General features: G+C 48.0%; 1 protein-coding gene across 4 annotated transcripts in view; it reads left to right on the top strand.

The window, feature by feature from the left end:
* LOC144127522 (uncharacterized) overlaps positions 1-18,978 on the top strand; it is a 36,435-nt gene extending 17,457 nt beyond the window's left edge. For 2 of the 4 annotated variants that reach the window (XM_077660512.1, XM_077660511.1), the window contains exons 6-9: positions 1,927-2,067; positions 5,689-6,008; positions 7,093-7,234; positions 9,967-10,143. In XM_077660512.1, the coding sequence (XP_077516638.1) occupies positions 1,927-2,067; positions 5,689-6,008; positions 7,093-7,234; positions 9,967-10,116 (753 nt within the window). In that variant the 3' untranslated portion in view covers positions 10,117-10,143. Of the gene's footprint in view, positions 1-1,926; positions 2,068-5,688; positions 6,009-7,092; positions 7,235-9,966; positions 10,144-18,715 lie in introns of those variants that run through there. The other 2 variants (XM_077660514.1, XM_077660513.1) reach the window with 2 other exon arrangements.
* The last annotated feature ends 440 nt before the right edge of the window (positions 18,979-19,418 follow it).

The raw sequence follows: 19,418 nt of genomic DNA, 5'->3' as shown, positions 1-19,418 counted from the left end.
CTCTTTCTTCCTTTCTTTCATTAGTCCCTCCTTTATCCCTTCCCTTAAGGCGCAGTTCAGGTGTCCGCCGGTACGTGAGACAGATACTTCGCCCTTTTCTTTCGCTAAAATCAAATTTTCAACTTTCTAATTCCGCTACATGGCAGAAGTGAGGGATGCTTCCCCAGTGTATTGACGGCCTTAATTGCTGAGCGGGATCTGCTTGCGCAGTTGAGCATAAGTTTGTCATTATGCGCATACTCTTCCCTTCCCCTCATTTTGCCGTACCCTGCCGGTTAGCGTAGTACGGCTAATCAATAAAGCAGGCTTTCGTGTAACGAGCCATCGTGGGACGTTACCAGATATGCGTTGCTGCCCTTTTTGCGCCCTTCGCATTCCGTAGGTTCAAACCCGCAGTGATAGCCCTCCTCTCAGTGAGTTCACGTCTTCCGTCTTCAATGGCGTTATGAAGCGAGAATTCGTATCTCTAAAACGAACCGCGAAATGTCATACTTCTATCGAATATGCGAATCTGAATGGAGAGCTTATTACAAGAGTGACGTGTGCGGTAGTAACACTTCAGTATTTGGATTCATTTAACGTTTCTCGCCACATTCGTGACTTTGTCGCAAGTGGTACTAGTAAGCAGCAACCGCACCTGAGGCCGTTCATGCATAAGTGTGGTGCAGGCAAAAATGGGCAGTCTGCCCTAATGGTCTGAACATCCACGTGTGCAGGTCGCTGAGCAATTGGACAAGTTTTGTTTTCCAGGTGTCGGTATTAGTATATGTTTCAGAAAGACAGGCAAATTACATACCATGCCAGTAGTTAAGTCCTTGATATAACTTTCGCAAAACATGTTCCTCAATTATTTTTGAATTTTCAGTTCAGCTGACGTAAGTAAGGAAAAATATTGCCGAGTTCTGATTGAAACATGTTCTTCCCGCTTCGTGGTTGGTGCGTAAGCTCAGAAGAGCGGCTGGACTTCATGCCCGCACTGGACATTGGTTTTAAACTAAAATTTTTCTTAAAGGTACAGGTGTCGCGTCCAGTTTTACCGCTCTTTCGGGCTTTGGCCACGCGCTCAAGTACGAAGAATAACTCGCAGAGTGGCTTTCGTTTGTTCCATGGCAACAAGTTTATTGATCTTAAACTTCTTGGTTTAATCGCCCTTTGAACACCACCTTTGATTACCTCGTAAAATCGCGCCGAAAATTACTCACAGCCCAAATGGAGAGCCATGGTGGGTAGAGCATTGAAATTTGACGGCCATTTCAAGCGTCGCGAAGGAAGATTCCTCCAACCAGCAACAATGTCATTCTTTTGTCATCAGTATCCAGTAAGCTCAAGACGATTCAGTTCCGCACCAGAATGACATGTGTTAGTTCCAATCAAACTTGGAAAAATAGTCAGAGACCACCTGTTGTAAACGCAATTAGTGGGCGCCTGGTGCGGTAAGTTTTTGTCCGTCGGCAGATGTTTGTTGGTTTTTTTTGGGGGGGGGGGAGAGTTTCCTGCCTTCCAGTGTGCTTCCTATGGCGTACCAACAAAGTGCCACCGTGGTCAACTTTGTATGGTAGCTTCCACGAACCTCTTCTTTAGTTATCTCGATGAAATAATAGGACAAAATGAAAGAGCTAAATCGTTCGTCGCGATATGCCAGCGTTTAGTCAATGCGACAGTACGATGGGTGGAAACGAAAGCATGCGTTGCGATAAAACGATATACTACCTAAAAAATCTCAGCCTACAAAATATCTTTTCTTGTACAGACACATGCAGCATTCGAAAGCCACCCTGCGCCCGTTGCTTCGAAAGGGCATTTCACGCTCGTTTCTAGAGTGACAGAGTGAATAACGGCGGTCACTATTTGTTCCAGTGCTTGGTGGGAAGGAACGTTACTAAAGGCGCGGGAACGCCGCATTCGTGTCTGCGCGCGTGCGCGCAGCAACACACGGGCGGCTACGACAACCTGCGCTACCGACACCAGTCGCCGCCAATGTACGTGGCGGCACCCCAGCACCAGGCGCCCTACCTGGTGCACCAGAGGGCAACGTGGGCCCCGTATCCAGGAACCTCCAACACGCAGGCAAGTGGTGCCCCACGGCGGGGCTAAGCCTTACGCGGCCTCGATAGCTAAAGGAGTTTCTAGCCTGGTCCCAGCCGACCAGAGAGGCCTAGTCTTGGCACGAGAATGTACGCACTCGGACATTTTAAACGGTACGCAAAAACCACAATGCACCGTACGTAGAGACGGCCTCATCGTACAGAGTCGAGCACACTTGTCTGGAGCACTCGAGCGGTGCCGCCGGGTCGAAATAAAGCGAAATTCTGAAGTAGGTATCGACTTTCACTGATGATAATTGCGTGGAAGAGTAGCCTAATAGACATGTGAATCGCGCAGGCACCAGTGCCTTATCCCCGGCAAAGCAGCTGCGATAAGATTTAATTTATTTTGCTCCACAGCACACCACTCAAGCTCTCTGGACAAGTGGGATCGACTCTTACATCCACTGTAACTACAGAGTTATATAAAAGACCGCATTGTGCCTGAATGGCAAGGACTTCGAGAAAAAAACAAAGCGTCATTGCTAATAAATTTATGCGTGCAAAATACCAACAAACCCTGGTACGTTTGAATGTGTCATCTTTAGTGCCCTGCTATTACTTTATCAAGCCTAACCTCTGCCTCTTCATAAGTGTTGATGTGCGTTACTGAGCCCAACATGCGACTAGGCCCTCAAATTTGTTGCTCAAGCAAAGATTGCTTGAATACCTGCCCTTTCTAAGCGAGCAAGCATCAATAGCTTCTTTAATTTTACAGTATTTTTGCATGCTCAATCTACGGCCTACGTTGAGAACGGCGCTATATCCTTACCTTTTTAATTTTGCCTTCATCATTTGTCATTTCCGCGTGAACCACACTCGTTAGATTGAAGGGTCACTTTACGCATTAGTTTTTATGTTGACTCCGGTTAATGTCAGTCTTTATGTTAAAACTGATCTTGAGACTGGTGCTTTAAGGCTATGTGTAGCTCATGCAACAAAGCAAAAAACGTTACTCACAACACGGGGAGAGAGAGAGAGATGGATGTTATTGAAGGAAAAAAAAAAACAACGCGGGGAAGTGCTGTTCGAATTTCTTCGAGTGTATTTTCTTGCTGTACCTGACGTCAGTAACCCTTCATTTGCCTTGATACGTGCGTCTCTATATAATATTCTCTTGAAGCCCAGCCCAACACCAATAACACTGCACAACTATTAACCTCGCTGCTCTGTTTCCTTTCCTGACCTTACGTAAACTGTAAAAAATAAAAGTGCTTTAGATATGCTTTGGTCACTAAAGGGCTGGTCTTGGATGCCGTCCTAAGTTCCTTAGAATTATGCTCAAACTACGTTGCAGCAAGACTTTCATTTGAGCTAGTTGGTTGTAGCTTGACATGGTTTAAGTTGGAAGTTGGCGCCTGTCCTGTCTTGAGTGTGCTTGTCTTCGTCTTTTAGCGCCTGTGCGCTTTTTTGCGTAAACCATGTCAATGCTCAAACTATTACGTTCCCTAGCACTCACCAGGCCTCTCAAACAGCAAGTGAAGGGCAAATCGGTATAGTGATACTAGCATCCAGCGGAATTCGAAAAGCTATAACATCGGATCAGGACGGTTCAATGCTTGCATCGGCGCTCCGTACTGTTCTCATTCATTCGGCATCTCCTCAAAGCTCCGGCGACATGCGAGCAAGTGTTGGGCCTCACTTCCGATGCATTCGCAAAGGTCTTTCGCAAAGGTCGTGTGAGCAAGGCTGCTCTGGTCCTGTGTGTTCGACTTGCCTGCGATCCTGTCTTCTAGTCCTCTCTCCCTTCCTCTTCTTCTGCTTGTCCTCCCGTTTCCACCTGGACGTTCACCCTCCTCCTCCTCCTCCCCCCCCCCCCCTCCGCTCACCTTTTGTCCTTTCGTTGCCATGCTGTGATTTCTTCCCCATTTGACCCCGATCCCCCTCCCCATATCTCAACCAAACAAGTGATTTCACGAAGCGGTACTTGCCATGTTTCTGATCGAACATACCTAACGCAATGCTAGGTGCATCACGGAATACACCATCCTGGAGGTCCTCCCTGCTGTCACCAAGCATCAGTAAGCAGATTTTAATTTCTACGAAACAATACAGCATTGAAAATGATTCCAAAGTGCTTTCTTTAATACATGCCATGCAGTTTTATAGCTTTCTAAAATTCAATAATCTGCTCTACGGACAGTGTGTTTAGTGTCCTTGTAGTTCAGTGGCACTAGAAGCTACAGAGTACGAATTTTGCTAAAATTTAGGTTTCCGTAAGCTGTGAGATTATGCTCCAAAAAAGAAATACCAAAGCCTGCACTCCAAGGCTGCAGGTTAGGAATATGAAACGCTCTTACGTACTTTGCCACTCCAGCGTTCCTGCAGGTCGTCCTATTAAAGCTGTGATAACATTTCTGGCGAGTCATTCAGTGAATAAATGGGCGGTAAAGTGTGTGATAGCATGGTGCCATGCCACTGTATCTCTAATAGACGCCGGTACAGCCGTGATTACAGTTTGGAAATTCTATGGGAGCTCCGTTCACTAATCCTACTCTTCCAAGAACCTACCATATGAAGGCTGAGCAAAATATATAACGAATAAGAAGACTGAGACTTGCGCACGTTTTTTGCTTCCAATAGAAGTCTTCAAGATTTCTTTAAGCCACGCTGACTCGAGTGTCACTCGTACCTTGTTTGCTCCTCAAAAACCTTCGGAATCCGCTCGCGATTCGCCCAGTCACCCCTTTTGCTCGCGCAACAGCCTTTGTCTTAGGTTCCAGCTGTTTGAGTCTCAAAATGAACTGCAAAATCCAGTACAGCCGCTCCCGCAAGGTTAGGCTTTGTGCTAGGCTCCCTACGCTCCTTGTTAAGGGCGAATTCTATCCACATCGTTTTGCATAGACAGATTTCCACCGCGCCACAGACATAAGCAGCTTTCCGCAGTCATTGCATCTGCATCACTTTTTTTTTCATTGAGCAGCATCTTTTTTTCCGACAGAGTGAGGCCGGAGAAAGAATAACTAAGTGCATGCAAGGTGGGAGATTGACAGGCTTTCTTTATAAGCAACTCTTTTCAACTACCAGCGCAACGAGAGTCTCGTAATTCAAAGACGACCTGAAAGCAGCTGCGTGTAGAAATTTGTAGAATTTTACGGCTGGCACGAGACGATGTAAACCACCTCAGCACTCCAGAGCACTTCATCGCGCTATGCTTTGTCTTCGTTTAAGCGACAGCCATCTAGTACTGCTTTGTATTCGCCGCCCGAGTTATGCATTTGTTTCTGGCTAATTGAGGAGGCGAAATCTAAGCAACTTAGATAATCTCTCCGTCCTCTCTGCTCAAAATTAAATTAGGCTCGCGGTATTAGGTAGGCAAACGCATGCAAAGTTGCGACATGCAAGGCTTGTGGCAGTGCTTGGTATGTGGTCGGTAAATGCGCGGCCGGACAAAAAATTGCACGAAGTCGCCGCGCGTGGCGCTGCGGTGCCCGTGTTTCTAACGGGTAGCATGCCCCCTCCCCCCCCCCCCCTTCAGTTTCGCTGTAGTGGACACCCCGGAGGCAGCATCCCAAGCAAAGCGCCCCCCATCTCGGTTCGCCAAGTCCCCTCACGTAACGGCGGCTTGCCGGCGGGGCGCCCTCACAATGCCCCTGCTGTGCAGGCGGCCTACTTGCCCCTGCCTGCGTCCAGTCACGCGGCGGGCGCGGCGGGCGGCTCGGCCGCCAACCTCGGCGCCGGTCCCAGCACCAGCGTAGCCTCAGCTGCAGCGGGCACCGAAGGCACCCTGCACGCCGCGCTGGGCGGAGACGACGTGACTGCGGCGGCGACCGGAGCGGACGGCGCCAACAACGACATCATGGGGGTGGCCCGCGTGGCCAACATGGGACAGATGCAGCACATGGTGGGGCCCCTGGACAACGTTCCTTACTACATGCCATTCAACGGACGTGAGAACCACAACGAGAAGGAAAGGAAGAGGAGGTGCGTCCTTGGCTGCGAACTTGTGTTATTGGTTGGAAACGCGTACTTTTCCTGCGCTTTTACCTTATCACCAGCAAACACTAACGGTACGAATGCCCGCTTCGTTGCACTTGCGATAATTCAGCTTTGACATAGAGGCGATTTGTATGCTATCGAATCAAAAACCAAGTTTGTGTGTCCCAATCAGTGAAAGGGAGCATGACATCCGAGAAAAACTTGCAGCGGATACACGTGCAGACACCGAAGGCTTACGCGGCATAATCGGCTCACCTGTGCTATACTTCCCCACATCAATTTTTCCACATATGCGTGTTCCATTTTACCTATTTCGGCTCCTGTACCTATGAGTGGCAGTGCCTCACTGGCTTCGCGCTTTGGAGAAGCCGCATTATGTGAAAGAAATTCTCAACCTTATCTGACAATTAAATCCAACAGTGGATAAATAAAGAAGCCAGTTTTCCTTTTCACTTCCCTAGCAATCAAACTGAAGACCATGTTTTTGTACAGTACCCGCGAAAAAATCTACCGAGCCGGAATACGATGGTTTGGTTTTTCATGCACAAGCTTCCGAAGCAACCCACCGCAGGAACTTAGAACACTGCAAACACTGAGGAGGCTGCCCCGTTACCGTTGCCCTATTGCTGGTAGGCTTTTTCAGTCTGCTCCTCGCATTTCTTTTTTTTTTTCAAAAGATGAATTATATCTGGAAATAAGACTGGCACCATCCCATAACGCATGTCCCGCAGTCCATGGGCATACTTTCGGATGGCAGCCGTATACAAAAGAAGAGATGGGGTTTCTCATGTTTAGCTAAAGGCACAACTTAGCGACGAAAAAGTTTTTTGTTATGGCGTCATTCTTCTCGCCTTTCTTATTTTGTCGCGCTCTAGTTACAATGTCTTCACGCTGACTTATAATACACCGGCGTTGATGTTATTTACGGCAAGAAAGTCCCTCGTTTATATCGACCATTGTAATAAACGGCAGTCAAGATGAAACATCCTTTTTGGGCATCTTACATCGGTTCCCTACAATCCTATGACGCATAAATGCTTCCAACCTCGCTCTGTGGTGTTCTGTGCAGGACCCGCATTAAGAACGCCTGCCAGACTCTGCGCGCACTTGTTCCAGGCCTTAGCGAAAAAACAGACAAGGCCACAGTGTTTGAGTTCACTGTGCAGTATCTGCTGCACCTCAGGAGGCATCTCGGCAGTAAGCATGACAAGGTGAGTGTGCGAAAAGTAGACAGACTCACGAAACTTACGCGGGTCTGGCATAGGCCCTACATGATAGTTTTGCACACACAGAAAAAGAAAACAGCCAGCTCGCCAGCTTCTAGTTAGGATTAATTTCAATAGTCACAATTTTTTTATTCTTTAAATCATGAATATGGACTCAAAATTGTGCACTTGCACTTCCAAGTGCCGGCCAAATACAGGACCAACACACGAATGATGTTTTATTGTCATTTTAAGTTAGTTTGGCTTGTAGTTAGCTACCAGATGCTCTTGAGCCAACAAACACCGCCAATAATAGCGATCATCAACAACCATCAGGACACTTCCGCTGATGGGCAAAGGCCTCCCCATTTATCTCTAGTTAGCTGGGTACTGCACCAGCAGCAGTGACCCACCCAGCGAACTAGGTGCTCAACTCCCCGGGTAAGCTTTTAGGGGCCCCAGTTTCCTGTCCCTTCCCCCTTGAATCTGTTCTCCTACATTGACAGACCAATGGTTACCTCCTCCCTGCAATGCATGTCCCTCCCGAAGCCATATTTTTCCTGTTGACACAACTAAGATGTTATCTACTCTGGTTCGTTTCCTCATTTACGCTGCCCCTCCTGAAGTTATCCATATATATACAAGATTCCTTTCTATAGCAAGCATGGGTGGTCCTCAATCTAAATTCAGTTGATTTCGTTAAGTTCCATCTTTCGTCCTCATGGGTTAGTTGTAAGAGAAGGCAACTGCTGCATACTTTCATTCTGACGGAAGGATGTCTGCAAGCTGCTATAAAATACTCTCAAACTCATTCGTTGACTCTTCAAAGTAAGTTCAATTTGGTGGTGCGAAACAGCGGTCACTGCTTGCATTCGCTGTCAATCGCGAATGATCGTTTCCTTTCAGACTTTTGAACATTGCTTTCTTCGGTTTTATTCTTGAAACTGCTTTCTTTACTTAGCGTATTCAGGTTATGAATCTGGCATTGCGATTCCTCCGAGTGAAATATCAGAGCAGTATCATTAACGGATGGAATCACTGTTGTTTATTAAGCATTTGTGGCATCCCTTTAGATAATGGCACCATGCATGCATTCTGTGGGCCACTATTTTTAATAGTGCCATGATTCTTTTTAATGGCGACTCTAGAATCCAGTACAAAATTCCTCTGTCACTTGAATATTGTCTCCAAAGTGCTAATTGTAGTACCATTTTGGTCTCTGGCTATGTAATTATTGATTGTGGCTAGTTTCTCGAGTTTCCTTCGTGTTTTTGTGAATTCTGAGTCCTCCCACTGTAACATACATATTCCAAAGTCGTTTGAGTTTAACTTATTGTCTTCGGCGGTTCTGCCAGGTCCGGATCGGTGGTAAGTTGGGCTTCCCGTTCTCAGACATCATTTCAAGAGCGCTGAAATTTGACAGTGGTTGAAAAAAGGTCTTGATAAACTGACACGAGAAACCGTTAAATCATTGAAGCAGAAAAAAAATAGCGAAGTTTGGAGAAACTGCGTCAATTCACTGTCCATCCCATTCTCAAAAAAAGAGTTGGGATTTCGTTAGAAAGTTTATTGGCAGTTTACTGTATTTTTTTACATTGCTTATGCTTTTATGTTTCAGTAATATTAGATTGGAGATGCGCATGAAAAGCGTGTGGGTTTTGCTGAATAAATCAGTAGCACTGCTTGTCTACCTGTGCGCGCATTGAATTTTAGCGCCCCTGAAATGGCCTTACTTGAAATTGGAGACTTCCATGATTTGACATAATTTTTTCGGTGGGGAAGCTTTCCAATGCCCTGCCTCGCTACTCAACCTCCTGCTTCAACTGGGCACATCGTGGTTATACCTATATTAGGGTCGTTCATCGCGTGTACTTTATGCCGTGCTATGTTCGTTAAGCATCATAATGTTTTCTGTGAAGCGCAGTCCAAACCTTTTGCATTTTTCCCCTTTAATTCTGACTCGTTTACCTGTCACTTCCTGAAATTAGTCGCACACTTTCTTTTCAAGGTTGGGTTAATTTAAACCTCATGACCGTATGGTCACAGGACCTCGCATTGCCTAACACCTTTACTACCTGAGTGATGCCAGTTTTGGCGCAATGTACAAAAGCGTATCCCAAACTTAGTTCTCTTATTAGGTTCCTTCTATACGCATATCCTCCTCCAATGTCGAAAAATATTTACTTTGTCTTTCTACTTCTTGTTCGCATGCCTGGTTTTTCTCGTGTATCACCTTGGAGGTATTCATTCATACAGCACTAGGCGTCTTCACATCAATAATCGTAGATTTTACACCTTCTGCGAACCTTTTATGCCATCTCGTGACCGCGCCCAAGTGTCTATGCACACGCTTGTACTAGCTTCAATTTGCACCTTTCATTAATCTTTACTACAAGAATGTCACCTTGTCGTTAAGACTGGCGACTTCCAGGTGTACAGTTTCCGGAGCCCTTCACTACGGCTTCCCTCATAGCCTGAGTCGCTTTAGGACGTTAGACACCCATAAAGCACAAGCCACCTCTCCGTATTGTTGGGCCGTCTAAACGTCGCACGTAACTGCCCTTTAACGCTGTCAATTCTTCTTTTGCCTTCGTCAAGCCTTGTGGCGTATCATTCATGTTTATGATCTGTTCAAGAGTCACAGCTAGGCTTGCCTCACCGGCACTCATGTTATCAGCCGGTATGAGGCAGGGCCTCCAACCTGTATTCAATTCCATGGGCACTTTTGTTTCCTGCAGTGTATATTTATGGCATCACTGGGACTCAGCTCCAGCGGATTCCCTACCCTCGTTCATCGGCACATGGATCTTCATGCCTTTACCACCCACCCCTTTCCAACTCCCTCCTCCTCTCCCCTACGGCGCGGTTCAGGTGTCCACGGAGCGTGAGACAATTACTGCGCCTTTCCTTCTTTCACAACCTCCTGATCCATTACAGCAAGTAAAAAAAAAATATATTGATGTACAGTGTGTTTCTTTTCTCGAAAAAGATTTTTGTACTAAACACTAAGAACACCATGCACTATAGGAATTCGCCGTTAGAAGAGGTATTGTGCCTAATGGGGCGGTGTAGCAACATACGGGCGTGAAATACTCGTGAATGCATTAGCTGCCGATCCATACAGTGGGTTGCTGATCGATGGTGACGCTTATGTGACCTTCGAGTTAAGTCTCGACGTGTTCGCTTACCTATGTTCCCGCAACCGTATTTATTCACTCAACGCCAGCTTTGGTGTCATTCGTCTAGTCCTTCCGTTCGCGCACAGACTTGTATGAACGACGATACAGGAACACAATTGAGAGAAAATGCTCTCATCATGGCAGATGTGGCAAGGAATTGTCTTTTCTCTCCTCTTCTAGTCCTCCCCCTGCTATTCCACGCTTGCTTACTTGTTCCTCCATCGGCATCTTCTCTTCTGCTCCTCCCTAACCTACATTCTCCCTGCGTTCTCTCATCACGGCAGATGCGGCAAGGAATTGTCTATTCTCTCTTCTTCTAGCCCTCCCCCTGCTATCCCACGCTTACTTACTTGTTCCTCTATCGGCATCTCCTCTTCTGCTCCTCACTAGCCTGTATTCTTCCTGCGTTCTCTCTTATGCTCTTCACTAACCTCGTAATGAGCATGATTTGGTTTGATTCGAAGTACCTGAACACAAGCTCGTGGACGTGACTGTGTGTAATATACCGAACAGAAATTGCATGGACGTGACAGTGGCTGATGAAATGCACCGCGTAGGTTCCAAGGCATATTTGTGCCTTTTCTTTGCTTCATAATCACTCTCATTGTTCACAGCTTTATGGTGGCCGTCTTTAGGAGGTAGGTAACAAAACGCTTGGTGTATGCCGAGGATGCTTGATTCTATCCAGTACTCTCTCGTCGCGCCGCTCGGGAATCAGTGCTTTCTTTTCGTGCGTTAAGATCTTCACTCAGAAGGTTAAATCAAATGCGCAGCTTAGGAGCCAGCAACAAAACATTATCCTTACTTTAAGCCCTAAAGAGCACCACACTGTGGAGTTTTGCCTCAGCGGCAGCTTGACGCTGACATGATTCACCCTTAAGAACATGAAGGACAAACATTCCTAAACTTTTATTGAGATAAGACCAATAGCGAATTATAGTAAATCAATTCTTGCGGCCTTGAGGGTTGAGATGCACAGTTTTTAAACATAGCGTGGAAGATTAAGCTCCTTTTCAACCACTTTCTCGTTTACCAAGGCTCATTTCGCCTTTTTTTTTTGCTTGCAAATAGCTATCGTCGTCACGCAGCCGCTCACGTCAGTTAAGCACCCAGTTAATATTATTTCGTATTTAAAAGTTAGGGAGGGGGCCAATGAAACAAAATATCGTGTTCTGATGCCTGTCCCTCTTAGTCACACTCTAAATCTCTTCTTCTTCAATTCCTTCCCGACGCCGTTGATGCGTACGCGGAGAATTTAGGGTTTTAGCCTATCGGGTACTTTGTTACTGCTACCGCAGTACCGGGCGCCCTGCTGCGCATGCGCAACCATGTACCGCAAGAACGCACCCAAAAATACTTTTACAGCGAAAGACGCAATAGCTTTGCTTAAGCCAAAGGTTTACATAAGCCTCTCGGAGCACATTTCCTCTTTCTGAGATTATTCAAATGAGTGCTCATTGCAATAACTGAAGCGCTTCAGTATAGAGAGTAGCCAAGACAATGCTCGAGTAGAATGTAACTTGAACAAATAAATCTCCAAGTCTTCGCTGAAGAGCCAAACATGGGGCCACACACATTACAAGCCATCGCTGTGCGCTCGGCATAAATGGTTTTTACAACAAAAGCTGCAACAAATTTGTTATAAGCCATATAGGGAGTACAATGGCAGCCACAGCGTGTAACGTTACGCGGGCTTCTTTTACTTTTGCAGTGAGCCATGAATGTGACTCTCATGTCTACAAAGACTGGCGAGAGTTGAGACAAAAAAAATGAAAATTGGTTCGGGGAAAGAAAATGGCGCAGTATGTCTCACATCTCGGCGGACACGTGAACCGCGCCGTAAGGAAAGAGATAAAGGAGGGACTGAGAGAAGAAAAGGAGAAAGAGGTGCGGTAGTGGTGGCATCCGGAATAATTTCGACCACCTCGGGATCTTTATCATGCACTGACATCGCACAGCACACGGGTGCCTATGCGCTTCGCCTCCATCCAAACGCTGCCGCCGCCCGATTTCGAACCCGGGTACCCCGGATCAGTAGCCGATCGCGCTAACCAACGGGCCACCGCGGTGTCTTACCGGCATTCCTGCACCTACCTCTCAATAGCGGGTCAACTCCGCCAGAACCCTTTGCCGTGGTCGCCTCCAGTAAAAGCTGCGCATGCGTTGTTGTGTTCCCGGTAATCCTAGGTAACACTGCACAGCAGCTGATGCGCAGTGTTAAGAGTTGCTGCGCCTTTGCCGTTTCTCATAACCACATGTTTCGCTGTCCCCACCGTTTGCACGTCATAACAGTTGTGTGTTTCACGTGGTCGCAGCGTGATTGGCATTTGCTGCTCCATGACCCGCCGCAATGGCTCAGTGGTTAGGGCGCTCGGCTACTTAGCCGGAGTACCCGGGTTCAAACCCGACCGCGGCGGCGGCGTTTTGATGGAGGCGAAACGCTAAGGCGCCCGTGTGCTGTGCGATGTCAGCGTGCGTTAAAGATCCCAGGTGGTCGAAATTGTTTCGGAGCACTCTGCTACGGCACCTCCGTCTTCCTTTCTTCTCTCAGTCCCTCCTTTATCCCTTCCTTTACGGCGCGGTTCAGGTGTCCGCCGATATGTGAGACAGATACTCGTCATTTCCTTTCCCTAACAACCAACCTCCTAGTTTTTAGCGGCTGCGCTAGCTGGGGTTCTGCGATTGCGTTCAAACGGCACTAGCTCCCGGCTGTTAATAGCCATGTACATACGCCCCCCGTCAACAGTATATAGCCCGAGTGGTTTGCTTGTGAGGCCTGCAGCATGCCTCGTTATGCATCCTCAGCGACTGTAATCTCGCGAAAGAGTAATGGCTTTGCGCCCTCAATCCCTCAACTGTTAGATGTTCTAGGTAGCCGCGCTAAACAGCTCATAAGCAAACCCCGTTTGGGTTGCATACTTTTGACGCGGATTGCACCTATTAACGCCTGCAAAACAAGACTGCATTCTGCATACCGAGAGGCGTGTGGCTGATTCACAGTGCTCCGTATTATGGTGCACCCAGCGTGGCTAAACCACTCAGGCCTCAGCGTGCGGTACCGACAAAGAACAGGTGGTCGTGCCTGCAGCAATGCGACAGCATAGTGCGGTTCTCTTCAACACCGTTTCCTTCCCTCGCGTGGCTGTTTGGTGTAGCGCTGCTGTCGGCACGGGATACTTCATCGAAGGTTGCCTATAGAAGGCCTGCAACGTTCAGCTGCGCTGGCTTAAAGGGACCCAGAAAGGGGTTCTCAATAAAGGTGCGATATGTCTGTTGTGTTAAAAGACGACGGTTCACAATTATCCCCAGCAGGGGTTATTTTAATGCGTTTTGTGGAAGCTGAGTTATATGCAGACAAAATTTGAACTTCCGCGTCTTCACACCTTTCCCTCACGCACGCCAAAACGTCGGCGCTCCTCCGCCGGCCCCACTCATTCGGCCCCTCCCCTACCTCCGCCGGCTGCGGAACGCGCGGAGTGGCCGCGGCCGCTGTAGCGCGTGACGTCTGAAAGAATTTGGCGCTGTGAACCAATGATAACCACCGGCTGCTGACGTCATTTGCAAGACGTGACGTCGTCTGCCAGGATTTCGCGCAAAAGCCCGGCACCGCGCGTCACCGCGAGGTGCGAAAGCAGGAATTTTTTAAATTTTATTGTAAATTCCCTGCTCGCTTTTGAGGTCTCGTACGCGGCATGAAGGCTAGGTGGCCTGTACTCTGCATAGTGCAAAAATTTTAAAGCCAAGCTCAAACACCCCTTTCTGCGCCCCTTTAATGGTTTGGAACGTTGTCCCCCTGCCCTTTTTTTTTGTAACTTATGCGGAATAAGCCGCGCTGTAAGTATTAGTGGGTACAAGACGGAAGACGACTTGCTATTGGACCGGAGTCAACATGCCCGCCATCACTGCTTTGCCAGGTAGGTAGGGAAGAATTGCGGGATGGGAGAGAAGAAAAGTGGCCAGAGACGAAAAATAGATGAGAACCGATTGGATGCTCTCAATTCAATGCTGTGGTGCCACAGTACTGACGTAGGCACCTGGGTCGTAGGTCTAGCGTGGACATCCGCGATTTTCTATGCCTCATCTCACTACATTTTCGAATAGAGTTGAAGCTAGGAGCCCTATGCGACTTGAAGCTAGTCGTTCCCGTTTGCAAGCCAACCACGTTAGTCTGGAAGCTGTGGTGGTGGAAACATCTATTGCCAAATACCGAGGGGAACAAACCACCTAACATGACACGAGGCAACCCTTAGGGGGCTGCCCTTACAGGGCAAAGGACAGCCCTTGGAGGGCTATCCGCTTCAGGGCGTCGGTAATTATCCGGCGCTGGTCAGCAGCAGCGGAGCTGGCCAGGAGAGTCTCCCAGTATGACTCCGCCGTGGTGGGGTATGGAGGGTGTGGGAAGACAGGACATGTGAGGAGGACATGAAGGAAGTCTCCCGGTTTCCCGCAGAGCTTACAAGAAGAAAGAAATTGATCGGGGTAGCGGGCATGAAGGAGAATTGGGTAGGGAGCAGTTCGGGTCTGGAGTCGGCGCCAGTGGGAGGCCTGGATTAAGGATAGGGAGGTAGCCGGTGGTGCGTAAACGCACCGGGTATCTCGGTAGTAGGCAAGAATATCTTTGAACGTAAGCAGACGCTCCCAGAATGGCGGAGGAGGTCCAACTCCGGCCCGAAAAGTGAAACTTCGGGCCAGGGTTGCTTCGCGCTCAAAGCTCCCGTCGCCTTCGAAAGTTTCGTGAGACGGACTTAAAGGCACGTTGTACGCAGATGCGTGCAAAGCAAATTCAGGATTTTTTTTTTTACAATGGGCTGCACCTAGGAGTGATTTCTTTGTTTCAGATGAATTAGGATCATTCATTTCGCAAATAGGTAGAATTCTTCTTACGCCATACAGTGAACGCAATAAACAATATTTCACAAGACAGTAAACTAGGTAGTCCGATGTCAGCCACTTTATGTTAGCAGATTTTGCCGCCAGTCCGAGAATAATTTTTTCAGAATTTTTCGACGTCAACGTGCAGCTTTGGAACAAACTTATTACATAACTTTAGCGGTGTTTACGTGTGAAATCCTCGTATTTCGATGTTGCCGTTTCAGGCAACTTTGTAACTTTCTGCGAAATTTTCCAAAATCCCGCAAAATATTAACAGCGGATATTTTTCTCTGGAAAACAAACTTTTTTTTCTTGAGGCTTCAAGATACTAAGGCGGAAAAATATTTATCGATGGGAACAAAAAATGGTGCCTGAAAAGGTTTTAACAGGGGTTAGACTTAGGGGCGCGTAGAGCCGGAAAGAAAAGGCAAGTACAGGTATCCACGTTTTTTAAAATGTAACGGCAGCTTTGGCCCTGGAGAAATGAACGAGAGAACGTGCATGCCCACAGAGCGCTTGCCAGTTGCAGCATAGTCTCCTTGGCTGCTCTACTAGGTTCTGCTGACCAGAGCTCTGTAATATTAACATCTGCTCAACTTCTCATAGGGTGCTTGTATGAAAAAATTGCGGCTTCAGATTCCCAAAATTCGGATGTCTACGATATTCCGCGCCGTTCGCGGTGAATAATGAAAGGTGTGTTCAAGTTGCCAGCTTAGATATTGTTGATAACCTCGCTTCCGCCTTAGAATAAAATAGATTAACAAAAGTCTATAGAAATGAGTCTGAAAGATAAAAAAGCTTTTGAGAAGAAATTGGTAATATGCAGCAGCAGCTTTTATTTGCCGCTTCCAGGGGGCGTCACCATTTGTAGCCAATATCAATATGGTTACCGACCCCCTCTGCTTGTCTGCTCTGCCGCTTCTAGGTGGCGCCACAATCCGTACCAATATCAATATGGTTACCGACCCCAGCTGCTTGTCTGCTCTGCCGCTTCTAGGTGGCGCCACAATCCGTACCAATATCAAAATGGTTACCTACCCCCGCTGCTTGTCTGCTCTGCCGCTTCTAGGTGGCGCCACAATCCGTACCAATATCAGTATGGTTACCGACCCCCGCTGCTTGTCTGCTCTGCCGCTTCTAGGCGGCGCCACCATCCGTAACAATATCAATATGGTTACCGACCCCCACTGCTTGTCTGCTCTGCCGCTTCCAGGTGGCGCCACCATCTGTACCAGTATCAATATGGTTACCGACCCCCACTGCCTGTCTGCTCTGCCGCTTCCAGGTGGCGCCACCGTCTGTAACCAATCTGTATATGGTTACCGACCCCCGCTGCTTGTGTGCTCTCGTAACAAAACGACGAGCAGCGGGGTTTGTCACGTCAGCGGAACAGCCGAGCAGACGCCGCTATTGGCCAGCTCTTTGTGCGGATGCGCTTCCTATTCATTTCTCCACCGCGGTCCTGCACCAGACCCTGGAGCACTGAACCACTGTCTGTTCGACCCTGCCGCGATATTAAGGCATTGGAGGACTGTACACGCCATGCGCGGTCTAGGCCCTAATGTAAGAGTGCTCTGGAGCCGGCTGCAGCCGCTCCGGCCAACCATTAAGACAGTGTAATACGATGCGAGGATGTAATTGATTGCTTAACGTGGGCAGTGGCAGAGCCTCATGGTGGCATCGTTGCGCTGTCTCGTCGTAAAACGATCCTGAAGTAGCGTGAGCCAGAATTGTTGCGAGGACTAAGCACTTCTCAACTCGAAGCGCTACCTGCTGACCTCAAGGACGTTCACTCGACAGTATGGTTTATGGTTTAACTTCCCAAAGCCACTCGGGCTGTGAAGGACGCCGTAGTGACGGGCAACGGAAATTTCGACCAGCTGGGGTTCTTTAACGTATACGGACATCGCACACTACGCGCGCCTCTAGAATTTCGATTCCATCGAAATCGACCGCTGCGGCTGAGATAGAGCCCGCGTCTTTAGGATCAGCAGCCGAGCGCCATAACCACTGAGCCACCGCGGAGGCTCACTCGACAGTACATAAGCCCCAGGGCCGCTTTCGAAATAGATGAAACTCCGTGAGGGTATGTCATTCGAGTAGCAACTTGCAGTAGCTGATGACGCATATTTCAGTGTGTGTTAAAACCCCTGTATTAACTAAAGAACAGCGAAATGAATTATTAGATGCGATGCTTAAATTTACGCGTCTCAGTTATCTTGGTGTACACGTTTGCGTATCTTTTTGCAATATATAGAGACGTACTTTTCATCTCCCGCTAGTTTGTTTTGTTGCACGCCGATTTGATTCCTTTCGGTTAACCTTGAACCTTTGTAGCGATAGCTACGTTACGCTTCCATTTCAAGCCTTCAGCGTGGCCAATCCGTGGCGGTGCCGTGGCCACCATGGCGGCGCGGTGGCTAAACACGTGGTGAGGAGCAGCTGCCGTTGAAACAGAGGGGGGAGTGTAGAGGGGGAGGGTGAATTACGTCCAGGGACGAAGATGAAGGAACGCCCAGCGAAACGGAGCGGCGAAAGACTTACTTTGCAATTCAACTGAGCGAGTTCCACTCGGCCAGCTGTAGCTATCGCGTCACTACAGGTTTAACCAGAGCTAAACCACAGCCATTTTTTTCGATACGTTTGGTTGGCTGATATTTCCCTTGCAAACGTTCGCCACAATGGAGTAATTGTTGCCGCATGGCCGCTGCTCATCAGACCAGTAGCTGTTTCCCTCCGAGTCTGTAGACGGATTACTGTATTCTGCCTGCTCCACAAGTGTATGCAGGAGCACAGGGAGCTTTCGAAAACCAAACTACGATAAACAGTCTTGTCGGTTCTGTTTTGAAGAGTAAACAAAAACCTTTCACGGATGTTTGTGTAATGTGACGTCAGTTGGAGCATCCGCTGTTAAAAGGTAATATAATGGTTCTTGCCCCATAAGAGTTGTTGGGTCACATGACTAGTGAAAAACTCTAGCACGTGTGACCCATACGTCATGTGGCTCACAGGTCATGTGATTCATGCAAGTGACCCATACATTACTGACCGGTCCATGTCACCCATGGATAAATTCTATGACCTGTGACTTCAACATATAGCAAGGTCCTATGACCTATGTCGTATGAAATCATTTAGTGGGGACTGCTACCACGAGATAGCGGGTGGCTCTGGCTACAACAGTGTATGCTGTTAGTCTGTCGACGGTCCTTGAAAACATTTCACCGCCCGTCTTTTTTGTCCTTCTGTTTTGGTCTGTTTGCAGTGTGAGTACAACCATTTGCTCCAGAGCGTGATTTCCGACATTCTATTCGCAGCTCTCTCTCTCTCGAGTCAGCTGCTCGCACAATGTTAGTGGGCTTCAGCTTAAGCGTACAAGTAACGTGGGAGCGCGAGAGATTAAAGGCAGCTAAAACAAAATTTGCGCCGGGCGCAGTCTATTTCCCAGGAGTTCATGGAAAAGTACTCGCCGTACTGACAAGCTGCCGGTCCGACCAACACGTCAAGGAGGCAAAGGTCAAGGTGGCAAAAGTGGAGGACTGGAGGCCGGCGGACTCCAGCTCACCTTCCTTTGTACTTCAACTCCTGGGGAGCCTCTCTTCCGCGTTTTTTTTAAAGTGTTTGCTCAGTGAATTTTTTGTTATTTATTTTTTCTATGGCTGAAAACACCTGTGTGAAGTAAAGTTTCCTTATGTCCATTGTCAGACTCTTGGGCGACAACTCCCGCCGAAATGTTGGGTTGGCAGTTATGTAGAACCTTGTAGGAGAAAGTAACGCTGCACGCGGGAATGATACTAGGAGTGTGCAGATGCAGGTGAGCGATTCAACGACTCTTCGGTTGTGTTTAGGGTGACGTGAGGTCGAGCCGTCAATGTTGCATTTTGAGCACCGAGAATGGCACGCCTCCAGTATCTCCGGCTTCCGTTGATGTAAAACCTTCTCCCGAATTAAAAGAGGGCGATAAAAGAGACAGCAGAATAAGCGCCAGTCCTATCGCACGCCGCAAAAACCAGTCGTCAACTTGCATACGCATTGGCTGCCGGTTGTCTCTAGGCATTAGCAGTACACTTTCTGAGCGTATAATCTGGAATTGCACACCCCTTTCGAAATCGCTCGCTTTATCGGCGCCCTGGGTACAG

The sequence above is a fragment of the Amblyomma americanum genome, chromosome 4 (genome assembly GCF_052857255.1).
Source record: "Amblyomma americanum isolate KBUSLIRL-KWMA chromosome 4, ASM5285725v1, whole genome shotgun sequence".
Lineage (NCBI taxonomy): Eukaryota > Metazoa > Arthropoda > Arachnida > Ixodida > Ixodidae > Amblyomma > Amblyomma americanum.
This window is presented reverse-complemented; position numbering and strand designations above follow the sequence as displayed.